Source organism: Eschrichtius robustus, chromosome 8 (assembly GCF_028021215.1).
Source record: "Eschrichtius robustus isolate mEscRob2 chromosome 8, mEscRob2.pri, whole genome shotgun sequence".
NCBI lineage: Eukaryota > Metazoa > Chordata > Mammalia > Artiodactyla > Eschrichtiidae > Eschrichtius > Eschrichtius robustus.
The window spans coordinates 7,847,137-7,860,076 of record NC_090831.1 but is presented as its reverse complement, the minus strand read 5'-3'; the positions used below and the strand labels follow the sequence as shown (position 1 = coordinate 7,860,076).

The 12,940-nt window shown below is 53.0% G+C and overlaps 1 protein-coding gene across 5 annotated transcripts in view; it reads right to left on the bottom strand.

Moving 5' to 3' along the window:
- Positions 1-8,340: 8,340 nt before the first annotated feature.
- The window catches only part of TNS3 (tensin 3), a 235,248-nt gene continuing 230,648 nt past the window's right edge, over positions 8,341-12,940 (bottom strand). For all 5 annotated transcript variants that reach the window (XM_068550260.1, XM_068550261.1, XM_068550256.1 and 2 more), the window contains 3 exons: positions 12,827-12,895; positions 12,698-12,724; positions 8,341-11,122 (listed from right to left, as the gene is read on the bottom strand). In XM_068550260.1, the coding sequence (XP_068406361.1) occupies positions 10,978-11,122; positions 12,698-12,724; positions 12,827-12,895 (241 nt within the window). In that variant the 3' untranslated portion in view covers positions 8,341-10,977. The remainder of the gene's footprint in view (positions 11,123-12,697; positions 12,725-12,826; positions 12,896-12,940) is intronic.

Below are 12,940 nucleotides of genomic sequence, written 5' to 3'. Positions count from 1 at the left end.
CTTGTAATTCTGCTTCCTTACCAAGGGGGCGAGCAGACGCCCTGGGGCCGCACTCACACAGCGAGTCAGTACTCCTCAGATATTTCACGCTGGTTGTCTCTGCCTTTCCACTCAGCTGGGCCTGGTAGAGGAGGGAGCCGAGTACTCCCGGTGTGACCCCCATGCTCCAACTCTTAGGAAGCAGGTTTGGGGACTTGTCATACCTGACGTCTTGTAACAGGAGAGATGACAACGATGACGCTGACATTGATGGGGATGGTGACGATGAAGATGACGAGGGGACGATGATGATGACGAAGATGCTGGTGGCGTCGGTAACGGTGGCGATGATGGTGATCGCTAAGTTCCAGGCTTTGTACTGGTTCTTCTTGTACAAAACCTCGTTCCATCTTCACTGCAACCATTTGAAGGAATGGAGCCTGAGGCCCGTGATCACACTGTGGGGACTCAGCAGCCCGACCGCACCCACGTGCAGAGCAGTGGAAAACGGGGACATTCATCAGCGCACGCCTCTGAGACGCTGCAGCGCTCTGCCAACCAGAGCCGCCATTCCTCTTTAAGCCATTCCTGTTTAAAATTAAAACACTTTCAATGCACTTCCTTGCTTTGCTTTCTCTTTGTCCTTAAATGCGACGGGGGGACTTCCCTGGTGGCACAGTGGTTAAGAATCTGCCTGCCAATGCAGGGGACACAGGTTCAAGCCCTGGTCCAGGAAGATCCCACATGCCGCCGTGGAGCAACTAAGCCCGCGAGCCACAGCTACTGAGCTGTGTACCATAACTACTGAAGCCCGCATGCCTAGAGCCCGTGCTTTGCAACAAGAGAGGCCACCGCAATGAGCAGCCTGCGCTCCGCAACGAGGAGTAGCCCCCGCTCGCCGCAACTAGAGAAAACTCGTGCGCAGCAATGAAGACCCAACGCAGGAAAAAAAAAAAAAAAAAGCAATGAGATCAGCAACTGTGCCTTCACTACACTTATTTGGTTGGCCCCTCTCCACTATCCAGAGAGGCGATTTTCTTGGTATTTCCATCTTACAGACAAGGAAAGTCTTCCCCTCCGTCACCCTGCTCCTCTGCCTCCCAGGACTGCCAAGGTCCCGGGCCCTGTGTGTGCAGCACACCTGCTGGGATAGACACATCTTCTTGCCTGTCACCTGCCCGCCAAGGCCAAGCAGATGTGGAGCAGGCAGGGCACATGGGGTCATAGCACAGCAGCCTGACTTTTGTCTTTCTTTTCCCTTCATGTCAGCTCAGGGGCAGCAGGCACCTGAAACTTCTGGCGGACCCAGTGACTACTCTGGTCACGTTTATACATAAAATGTCACTCTTGCTTGTGGAAAGATCCAGCTGGTGTTGAGGACGTGCAGGGCCTCATAAGAATTCAAGTTTCCAACCTAACTCAGAGTTGTTTACCTTCCCCCAGGATTCGTTGCTGGGCCCTCAGGAGGGGCCTGGTCGGGGGGAAGAGGGAAGAGAGTGAAAAGGTGCTCGTAGCTGGGCTCTGAGCTCCCCGTGGCCTTCTGCGGGGTCTTCACGGCCTGGATGCCCCACTGCCCTGCACCTCCCTGGACCTGGGCGAAAGTTCTCTCTTTCGGAAATCACTGCCGCCCTCCTTGGCCCCGATAAATCCGGGCCACCTCCAGCTTCTCCTTGTTCAGACCTGTCCCTCTGGCCGCTGAGGTACGTGCAAGGTTGAAGGCTCTCTCCTGGCCACAGGTCTCCTCCTGCAGCAAAACCTGCAGCCCAGGCCCGAGCCCACCCACCTTCTGGTCAAGCCGGAGCCTCTGCTAAATTCTCACCAGTCTCCTCTTCACCGTCATCAAGTTCTGCCGCCCCCAGTTTCCCAATGACAAAAGACTGGCCAAAAACACATCAGACCTGGCTTGAAGCAGTGGTGCCCACCTGTGTGCCCCCAGGAGGTCCTACCTGCTGAGGTTGGATTTCTTAATCTTCCCCTCCTGTCTCTCAGCTTCCCTTCCCCAACCCAGGTGTGTCCCCACCCCCCCCACCGTCCCCCGTTCACTTCGCTGCACAGGCCGCCCGAGGGCTCCCATGTCACAAAGGAGGAGGCTGGCCCTGCAGTTACAGGTTCGTCCTCTGGAGGCGCTTCGTATTTCCCAGCTGGAGAGTGTTGGTCAGAGAAAGCACATCTGCACTTGGTTAGCAAGTCCAGGCCTTGGAGGCAGCTGCCTCGGGTGGCGTGGCAGGGCCGCAGCGGCTCCTGTGCTCTTGGGCCCGGTTCCCTGGCTCTCTCCACGCAGGGAAGCTTGGATTGCTCTCCATCTCTCCCAGGGCTCTCACATTTGTCTTTAGTCTTCTAGATTCTTTCTGCTTTTACTTTTATAACAGCTTTATTGAGATACAATGCACACACTACACACTTCACCCATTTGAAGTGTAAGATCCAATGGTTTCTCGTATCTTCACCACAATTCACTGTCAACACCATCAATTTTAGAACATTTTCAACACCTCGTAAAGGAGGTTTCTTTTGTTTTCATTCCTGGTATTTCTTTATACCTGTGCTCAGATGGCAAGGATGGCTGGGAGGTGGGTGGAGGGCAGAAAGGCCGGCAGGTGGGGCAGGAGGGAAAGATGGCCCTCTCCTTCCTGCAGGAGCTTTGCTGGGTCAGCTCCTACCCGTGCTGAGACAGGGAGACCACCAGACCACCACGTTAGTCACTCCGGGACAGAAACCTTCTCAACCCCAGCAGTTTGAGGCTCAGCCTGGCGTTCTTTCTTTAAGCCAGTGCAGCACATCTGCCGTTACTTGGAAAAGCTTTCCCACCCTTATTGTAGGGGGTCACTGCTACAGTGGATAATGCCTCACTTTTTGTACAGTGGGTCTCAACTTTAATCCACAAATACCATCAATCGGCCTATCAAGGATTAAAGACTCTAATAATATTTTTTAAGATAACTATAGCTATGATTAAGTGCCAGTTCCCTAAAGAATTGCTGTTCTAGACTGTTTACATGGATTCACTCATTTAATTCTCAGGACGACCGTGTCATGTAGGCACTATTATTCTTCCCATCTGACAGAGAAAGCTGGTCTGGTCAAGTAGTTTGTCAAAGTCACACAGTGAATAGGCAGAAGAGCCAAAATTTGAAGCCAGACAACCCGGCTGCAGCATCCACGCTCCTCGTATTAAGACAATCTATTTTCCATTCCACACGCTCTCCATTTGTAGGTTTAACAGCTAACAGACACCGCGCCGGTCTTTGCAGTTTTGCCTGCTGTAGTAAGCGATGCTGCCACCAGGGGGAGATGCTGCCCACGATATACTCAGCCACCACCAGATTCAGCACAAATCCTGGGAGACTGCGGGTATCACTTCAGCTAGAATCCTCCCGTCCAAATGGAAGGCAAAGTGCAGAAGGAGGGAACCAGTTCACGGAGATTGCTCACTGGGGGAGAGTGTGCAGGGTTGGCTTCTCAGGGCCATAGGGAGGACACAGGCTCTGGAATTGCCTGCTGGGTTCTCGCAGCCTGTGGTCAAGTCACTACACTTTTCCCACCCTGAGCTTCATTCTCTGTAAAAGGGCATACCCCACTGCCAGCAGCTATCTGCAGCTGTTCATTGGCAGCAGCTAAGCTCACCTGACTTGTCTCCGCCCCATTTGGGAGCTGTTGCTGCATCTTGAAAAAGGTAACCATAAGCCAGCTTCCATAGCTTCCGGCCGAGGCTGTTGGCAGACTCAACCCATGCCTCTCGGGGGGATCTGTTTGGGGCTCACGTCCTGGCCCAGTCAGCAGGAAGCACGCTCCCATCCAGAGCCACTCTGGTTTGCGCTGGGCGGATTCCTGGGCTCTTCAGCAGAGGGGAGCTTGGCCCCATAAACCAAGCTAACTGGCAAGTGCTCGCCCTGCACTTGGCAAACAGTAAGCGCTCAACCAATGTCTGCTTTATTGTCCTAACCAACTGTCCAGGTTCTAGGCAACCTGACATGGTCTGTGAAACCCTGAAGCCTCCCCAGAGAGGACCCACGCCCTTTCCCAGGATCCCACCTCCACTTTATGGCTCCAATTATGGTCTATTTGGTGAATGCTCCACGGGTTCTCGAAAAAATGTGCATCTTGCTGTTGAGTGGGGTTCAGGATTTGTCCATTAGATCCTGTGATTGTTTGTATTGTGCAGGCTTTCCATATCCTTCCAGATTTTCTGTCTATAGTAGTTCTATCAGATGCTGAGAAGGGCGTGTTGAGTCCACACCTATACTGTGGATTTGTCTGTTTCCTTTCAGCTCAACCAGCTTTGGCTTCATGTATTGAGCCTCTGCTGTCTGATGAGTGCCCATTTAGGGTCCTCTTGTCTTTCTGGTGGACTGATCCTTTTATGACTGTATAATCTCCCTCCTTGTCTCTAGTAGTATTCTTTGCTTTAAAGTACACTTTATCAGATATTGGTACAGTGGTTTCTGTATTTTTTTAATTAATGTTGGCATGATACATATTTTTACATCCTTGTAATTTCAACTCACCTATGTCACTGAATTTGAAATGTCTTGTAAACAGCATGTAATTGGGCCAGGCTTTTTGTTTTTGTTTTTTCATTCTGCAATCTCTGTTTTTTGATTGGTGTAGTTCAAACATTTACATTGAAGGTAATTATTGATAAGCTAGGGCTACATTCTGCTATATTATTGTTTTGTTTGTTTTTGCCTTGTTTTTGTTTCCCTGTTTCTGTTTCCTTACCTTCCTTTGGTTATTGTTTAAAATTTCATTTTGATGTATTTAGTGCTATTAAGTATATCTTTCTGTACAATTTCTGTGGTGGTTGTTAAATCACTAATTTAATGTAACCTATTGCTACATATATATATGTGTGTGTGTGTGATTTGTCATTTTCTGCTGGTATCAGCATTTCACCACTTGGACTGATATGTGGAAATGTCACCTCCATTGAGGTCCCTTCACCTTCCTCACTTTGAAATATCATTGTCTTGAGTATCGGATGGTGGTGTAATTTTTGTTTCAATCATCAAGTCATATCTGATTTATAATACCTGTGAAGAAAAGCAGAGTCTATTGTTCTTTCCATCGTTCTTTTTTCTTCCCTGATGCTCCAAGTTTCTTTCTTTCATCATTTCTTTTCTGTTCTAAGAACTTCCTTTAGCCAAATTGTTAAGAAGAAGCCTGCTAAAAACTAATTCTTTTAGTTCCTTCACCTGAGAATGTCTTTATTTTCCCTTTATTCCTGAAGGTATTTTCACTGAACATAGAGTTCAAGGTTGATATTTCTTTTCTTTCAGCCTTGAAAAATGTGCCACTTCCTTCTGGTCCCCATGGTTTAATATGAGAAATCCACTGTCGCCCTTCAGTATACGTAATCCACCACTTCTTTCTGGCTACTTTCAAGATTTTTTCTTTGTCTTTAGTTGTCATAAGGTTTATGATGATTAAGTTTTGCGTGGATTTTTGTTGTTGCTGTTTCTCCTGTTTGGGGTTCACTCAGCTTCTTGAATCTACAGGTTCATGCCTGTTGCTGAATTTGGAGAGTTTGGGTCATTTCTTCAAATACCACCGCTCTCCTTCCCTTCACCTTCTAGGACTCAGTGATACAAATGACGATTGTCCCGCAGGTCCCCTCATGTTTTTAAAGTCTCTGCCATTCAGCTTGGAGACTTCATTGCTCAGTCCTCAAGTTCTTGGATTCTATCCTCCTTCATCTCCACTCTGCTACTGAGCCCCCAGTGGGCTTTTAATTTGTTTTACACGTTTTAGTTCTGTAATCTGTTTGGCTTTTTTCGTCACTTCTAGTTCTTGGCTGTGGCTGTTTCTGTTTCTCCATGCATCTGTGACTTGCTTGTTGAAGCATTGTTGCAGCGGTTGCTTTAAATCCTCACCAGATAATCCCAACACCAGATTCATCTGGATGCTGGCCTCAGTCAATTGTTGTTTCTCGTTCAGCTGTAAATTTCTTGGTTCCTGGTACAATAAGTAATTTTCTGTCATATTCTGGATATTTTGGCTGTTATGTTAGGAGACCCTGGGTCCAGATTAAGTCTCATGTGTCAGCAGGCATGGCCCTGTGTAGGGGCAGCACCAGGTCCCGGCCGCTATGGGCTGCGTTCCCATCAACCGTTCAGGCTTTTGGCCAGCCTGGCTCACCCGCTGTTCTGAGGCTCTCACAGGCCCCCAGGGGCTGCCTGAGGGGAGGAGGGGGTCTCAGTGAGGGAGGGGTGGCAGGCCTGCGGCTCAGAGAGCCTTCCCTGGCCTGGCATTTGCTGTGGGGGACCCCCTGCCTGTGGGAGACACAGGGTGCTTCCTGGATGGGGCAGGACCCCTGCCAGTGTCCCCGCCACTCCAGGGTCTCTGGGCTGGGGAAGGCAGTCTCAGGTCCGTGGGGACAAGGGGCTTTGGGAGCCAGGCCAGTTGTGGCGGAATCCCTTTTACTGGACCACCACAGGCGACAGGCTTTGGGGGAGCCCACCCCACCCCTACTGTTGCTCAAGCCCAGGCTTGGGCTGTGGTCTGATTCCTCAGGAACTTTAAGGCCATTTGTTCTTGGACCATTTTTCTTGTTACCAATTCAACAACCCTGTGGCTCAATTGTGTCCAGATACAGCCCATTCCCAGGTCGTAAAATGTCCCTTCCCGGTACCCCAGGTCCGCCTGGAAACTCCAATTCAGCCTTGACCCAGGCTCCATTGCCCTTGCTTTGTGAAATGTGACCCCTGGGCCATGGGGGCAATTTAGAACCGACGACCTATGAAACCACACACAAACCTCTAGGAGACAAAAAACCACGACAACAAAGGGTCAGAACTGATGTCCCCCAGTGGGCAGGCGAAGGGCCTGTCACTGATGGATTCAAGACCCGAGTGGGCGGGGTGGAGGGGCCGTCACTGATAGGTCCAGGACCCGGGTGGGCAGGGCGGAAAGGTGGTCATGGAGAGGTCCAGAACCCGAGTGGGTGGGGCGGAGGGGCCGTCACTGATAGGTCCAGGACCCGAGTGGGCGGGGCAGAGGAGCCGTCACTGATAGGTCCAGGACCTGACTGGGCGGGGCAGAAGGGTGTTCACGTATAGGTCCAGGACCCGAGTGGGCGGGGCGGGGGGGTTGGTCACTGATAGGTGGCTGAGTGATGAACAGGGAGTGTGACGTTCCCCACATGGCAGGGGCCCGTCCAGCAAGGCTGGGAGTGCTGGGTCTCAGACAATCCTCTGTGCAGCCTGGAGCCGTGGTGACAAATCCAGACGGTGTCCTTGAAAGCGCACCTGTAAGAGCAGTAGAACCAGAGCTCCTCCCACTTCACTCTCTGCTGTGACACTGGTCAAGGGTCCAGGGCCCAGTGGGAACCTTTTGTTGGACAAGACTCAACCCACCTCCGCCCGCTCTCCCTTCCACTATTGGCATCAACCCCGGGGCCTCTGCAGGTCCCCCTTCACAGCAGAGTCTCCTGGGCACCTCAGTAGAGCAGAAAGCGAAGCCTGCACAGGCTCACCCTGCCGCGAGGAAACTGAGTTTGTGGGAGGGAGCCAGCTCCTATCTGTCCGTGACCAAAATGGGCCCAGGTTCTGTTTCTTTCCTGAGCTGGAACAGAAGCAGCCATGGGGGTTAAGCCACGTGGATGGTCACGCCTCAGCCCTGAGCCACATCTGTGCCACAGCCTGCAGTGGGAGAGGAAGGCAAGGCCGGGTGTGACCCAGTGTGTGTGAAGCTCTGGGGCCTGGCTATGCGGCAGACTTGGGCCAAGGCATGTCCAGTGGCCACCTGGCATCCTGCTACGATAGCTGCTCCAGGCCTTAGGATGCAGAGGAAACGAGGGCAGCAGAGTCCTGCGTCCATCACCAAACAAGGGAGGGAGGTCAACCTCGGGAGGGGGCCCAGACCTGAGAGGGCAGAAAGCCAGCACAGTGGGGCTTCACTTGGTCGGGGGACGAACCCCGCTAGCCCAGGAGAGCGGCAGGGCGGCGCTGGGACTGTCACCAGCATCTGTTGAAAAACCAGGTGAACCCACCACACGTTTTATATTCAGGTTCAGCACCCAACTCCGTAGACACCTGGGAAGTCCCATCAGAGGCTGATCTACACTGGAAGCTTCTTCCTACAGCTACTGGGACAGGGGCTTTCTACCAACATCAAAAAGGTAGCAGCTCCTATGATCAATACCACACATTATTGTTAAATTCTTAGAATCTCTGAATACCATTTTCAAAAGTCTCTGGGCAGAAATCAAACTATAATCCACTGATCCATAAACAATCCCCTTCAAACTCCCAAATACACACACACCCCGGCACACCCAGACACGCACACACGTGTCCACACCCGCACATGCCTTCTTGGGGCTTCCCATTCAATACGACAAACAAATGCCTGCCTCACTGAGGCTTACCAAGTTTATACTTTTATTATACTCTGAATAGAGATGATATTTAAAGAGCAAAGAAAATGACTATACAAAGGATTTATAGAACATTCATTTACATACGGGATATATTCTTTACAATATAAGAAAAGTAAAAATATCCACTACTAGGTAAGGCAGATAAGGAGACACGATGAGGTCTTTGATGCCGAGGATACACACGGAGACCCTTAAATGCGGTGTGACTTAACACAGTTATAGGTTAACACTGGAGGAATACAGCATAGGTTAATGAGCAGGTAAACAGGCCCTGGCTAGGACACCTGTGGGGTGCGGTCCTCGTGCATGCCCCAGGACAGTACCCCCGTGCCCACGCGCACCCCAGAAGCCAGATGCCTGGGGATGTTCCTTCCCCACCTGCCCCAGCGTCAGTGTTGGCGGTGGGGCTGCCTGAGGTCTGAGCACGAAGTTCATGGACTGGTCTTGTTCCATTTCATGCATATGTAACACACTGTCGTACCAGCTCCTCAGAAGACAGGGAATTGGCTTCCTTTCGTTCCACCTCAGAGGGAGCCATTTGCTGGGAGGACACCTGCTGATGCCCTTGACTACTGAGAGTAAAAGTCTCAGCTGCCAGTCGGTTTAAAAAGCAAATGTCGTGGCTTGCATGCTCTGGACGAGGACGGCCTCTGTGATTGGGGTCGTCGATGTCTCTCAGCCCCGCACCCCTCTCTTGCTCCGATTTCTACAGGAGCCCTCTCATCCTTCGTCAGAAGGATAAGGGACCTGGCCTGCGGTCCCTGGGTCAAATCTGGGGACAAGCATCTCAGGAGGAGGCCCCTCTGGGGGACAGCAGAAACCTCTGCTCCCCTTGGCTGAGTTCTGGCGTTAAAGAAAAACGGAAATGCTAGACACCCCCAACCCCGGGTACCAAGGCATCAGGCCTCTGGAAGATGCCGGCACATTCTTCCTGCGTCAGGGAAGAGGGTCCGCGAGGACCAAGGCAAACATTTGGCACAGAAATGAGGCACTTGTGTTGGTGCATCAATAGGAGCTAAACAGTGGACCCACCCACCTGCTTTCACACACACACTCACACTCATACACACGTACGATGCCCACTGCGATTCGGCCAATCCCACCTCTGCTGTCGCCGAGTCTGTCTCTGCCCCACTTGAAAACAGAGAATCCACAAAGCACACTTCCAAACGCCAGTGTGGTGACCGCCACAGTGATTCCTGGTGTTTGAAGAGCTGGTGCTTGATCTGGGAAGCGGAGGACACGGGCAGTTCACGGGGGATGGAGAGCCATGGTGCAAGCGTCTTGGGTGATGGGGAAGGAGACCGGGGCCTCTTGCTCTGGGATCTTGCAGGACCATTGGCTTCTTCTCCCAAACCTCTGACCACTGGCGGATTCAGGTGGACAGACCACAGCTCTGCAATATGCACATCAGCATAAGGAGCACAGCTGATTAGGTGGCTAAGGTGATGCAGAAGAGCCGAAAAACAGCGTGGGAGGACTGAGACCCCCCTCATCCTCCCGGTGCTCGGGAGCCAGGACACACGGATCCCAACAGGAGCCAACAGGCGGGGTGGAGACAGACAAGTGCTCCCTCGGGTCCGTGGTCCTCAGGATGATCTCTCCCAGGCCCCCGGATGGCCGAGAACAGCGATGTGGAGGAGGGCTGAGTCTCCAAGTAAGCATGTCCCACCCCTCAGGACCTTCCCCCACCCAGCAAGGATGTATCCACAGCCTGGAAATGACACATGGATGGTCAAGCGCTCAGGAAGGCTGCTTGAGGCAAAGCCAGCTTTCCGCAGCCGCCTGCAGGCCACGACGGCCCACGGAGCGGCCAGCAGAGTCCGCAGCACCCGTCTTGGTGCATCCGACACGGGGACAGATGCTCCTCCCAGAGCCCCGGCTCGGCAGGCGGCAGCATTTGGACACCAGTACAGCACAGCAATGGCAAACTGTTATCATAAATAACTTGGCGTTAAGTAAAATATAAATTACATGGAAATGGGGTTTTACTCCAGTCTTCTCACTTTCCCCTCTCACGGCCCAGGGTGCCATTCAGACGAGGTACGTGAGCAGAGGTGGGGAGCCGTCCCCACGCTCAGGCTCTGGCCTCACAGTGACAGCATGACCTCCCTCGTCCTCCCCGCCCATCACGTCGTCCCCTTGTCCACGATGCCCCAGTGCCCCGCGAGAGCCTGACCCGCATGAACCTTCATCCAACACGCTTCCCCTTCTCGGGTTAATCGGCACCTCTGTCGTGGGAGGACAGAGGCCCTGAGGTGCCCGCTGGACAGGAGCCCTCTGACACGGCAGTGGCAAGGCACCGCCGGTCACTCAGGGCCACTGAGGAGCAGGCCGGGCTCCCCTCCTTCCCACAAACACCAGAGTTCGAGGAACACGGGTCCCCACGTCTCCTGGCATGGTCCTTTCCTGCATGGGGACCGGGCGGGCACACCCGACGCCCAACTTCCTCCACCTGGAAAGCACTGGGCTACAGAAACGCGTCCGTGAGCAGTGGCTCTCAGCTAAGGCCAGCTGGTGGCAGGGTTGTTTGTCTGTAAGGTTGGAGGAGCCCCTTTCCCTCCTGGGCCTGGAACGTCGGGGTCACATAGGCCCTTCTGGAGTCTCCAGGCTGTGGGGGCTCAAATCTTCTTAGGGGAGCCGATCATGACCTTGGACACGAAGTTGACGATGGCGCTGGCCGGCTGCTCGGGGTCATGCTCTGCAAACAGGTGGCACACGTTGTCTGTGGCGCTGCCCTGCTTCCGGGCCACAAACCCAAAGACTCTGCAAAAGGAAAGCCGGGTCAGCGTGCCAGCCGCGCCCTGTCCACACCACAGGATACAAACCTCCGCCTCCTGTCGCACCGCCGCCGCCTCTAACCTCTGCTCCTCCAAAATCTCAGGGGCCGAGTCCCCTGCCGGACACCTCCAGACGCAGGTCTGCGTCCTCTCCGCCTCGCAGACCCTGCAGGGAGGATGCTGTGCCCAGACCTCACAAGGGAGGAACCTGAGGGGCAGGACCGAGGAGTGCCGGTCGCGGGTCTGGGACCTGAACCAAAGCCGCTGTTCCAACCGGGCCAGAACCCTCCAGGTCTGCCAGGAGGTCTCCTGAGCTCCACTCCCGAGTCCCTGGTGGAGAGGACCCTGGCTCTACCTCAGGAGCTGCCTACTCCCTGCTCACACCATCAGAGCAGACGGGCGCACAAAACTCCAGGTGCCAGCACCCCAGCCTCGGCTCCTGGGGTGCTGGGGGCTCTCCCTGGATGCCCACGATCCCACCCACTGAGGCCAGAGGATGGGAGGTTAAAAACACGCCAGGGGCTCCCTTCTCGGGCCTCATACCCCTGAGTTACAAACTACGTGCAGGTGAGGAAACTGTTCAAAAGCACAGAACAATCTAATATTTTTCTTAGAAGAACTGAAGCCTTTATCTGAATAAGCTTTCAGGAGCCGCAAACTTAACACAATAACTACCATTGTCCAAACCCAAATCCCTGGACTTGGATAATGGTAGTTATCCCTTATCTAAGGTCTTTCTTCTCCTTCTCAGAACGATGAAGAATTTTTCTGTATGAGCTGAGTGGTTTCCACACCACGGGAGGGACTGACTGACGGCACTCAAGTGACCCCCACCCGGGGCCCCACACTCCACACGGCTGGGATCGCCGTGTGCCCTGTGAGCCAGGGCCGGGGCGGCCTGGGGGCACTGCCCCCCCCCCCAGGGGGCTCCTACCACTTTATCAGATGCCAAGACAAACGGCAAACCTGAAATTGGAATCCTAGGATTGGACCCCTTCAGTTAGACGTTTGTGGTAATCAAATTTAGGTGACGCAGAGGACGCCCACCTGTGGGAACGCAGACAGCTCTGGAGGGTTCCGAGGCCGCGTGGCCACCGCAGAGCCTGGGCCAGGGCAGAACCGTGCTCCCTCTGGGCTGGGAAACAGTGACGCCCACTGCACTCACGCAGCCCTCCCTTCCAACACCCCGGCCCCAGCGCTGCTGCAGACTGTACCCCTCCTCAATGGCCAGAAACGCTGTGCAATCTCTTCACGCTACTTATACCGTATTTTATGGGTCATATGTAAGTATTGCTCATTCAGAGGAGAGCAAGCAGAAAAGTTAGCCCTTCGCAGGCCCTTTCTGCATAAAGAGAACACTTTCATTTTTGTTTGACGCCAAACGCACTAACACAACATTGTAAATCTATATACTCCAATAAAAATTTTTTTAAAAAGGCCAAACCCAAACCCAAACCCATCGGCATTATTTAGTCATTTTCCTCTTTGGAAATCTGGGGCAGAATTCAGCTTTGGAGGCGAGCGTCTACTAAGAGAGAATGAAGACAGGCTGGCAACGTACCTTGAGCAAGGGCCGTCTGTGATCCACCTTGCAAATTACAGAATAAGAGAAGAGTCACGTTAATTTCTTCATTAACTTAAAAGGCAAAGGAAGCACATGCATTGCTTAGTACAGATACAGACGTCTTACTTCCTGTCTTGTGGATCCAACGCACAGAAGATCACGCTGCTCACGGGGTAGTGCCTCCGAAAGAAGAGCCTGCGGGGACACAGGAGAGGGACAGCCCATTACTGGGGTTCTGCA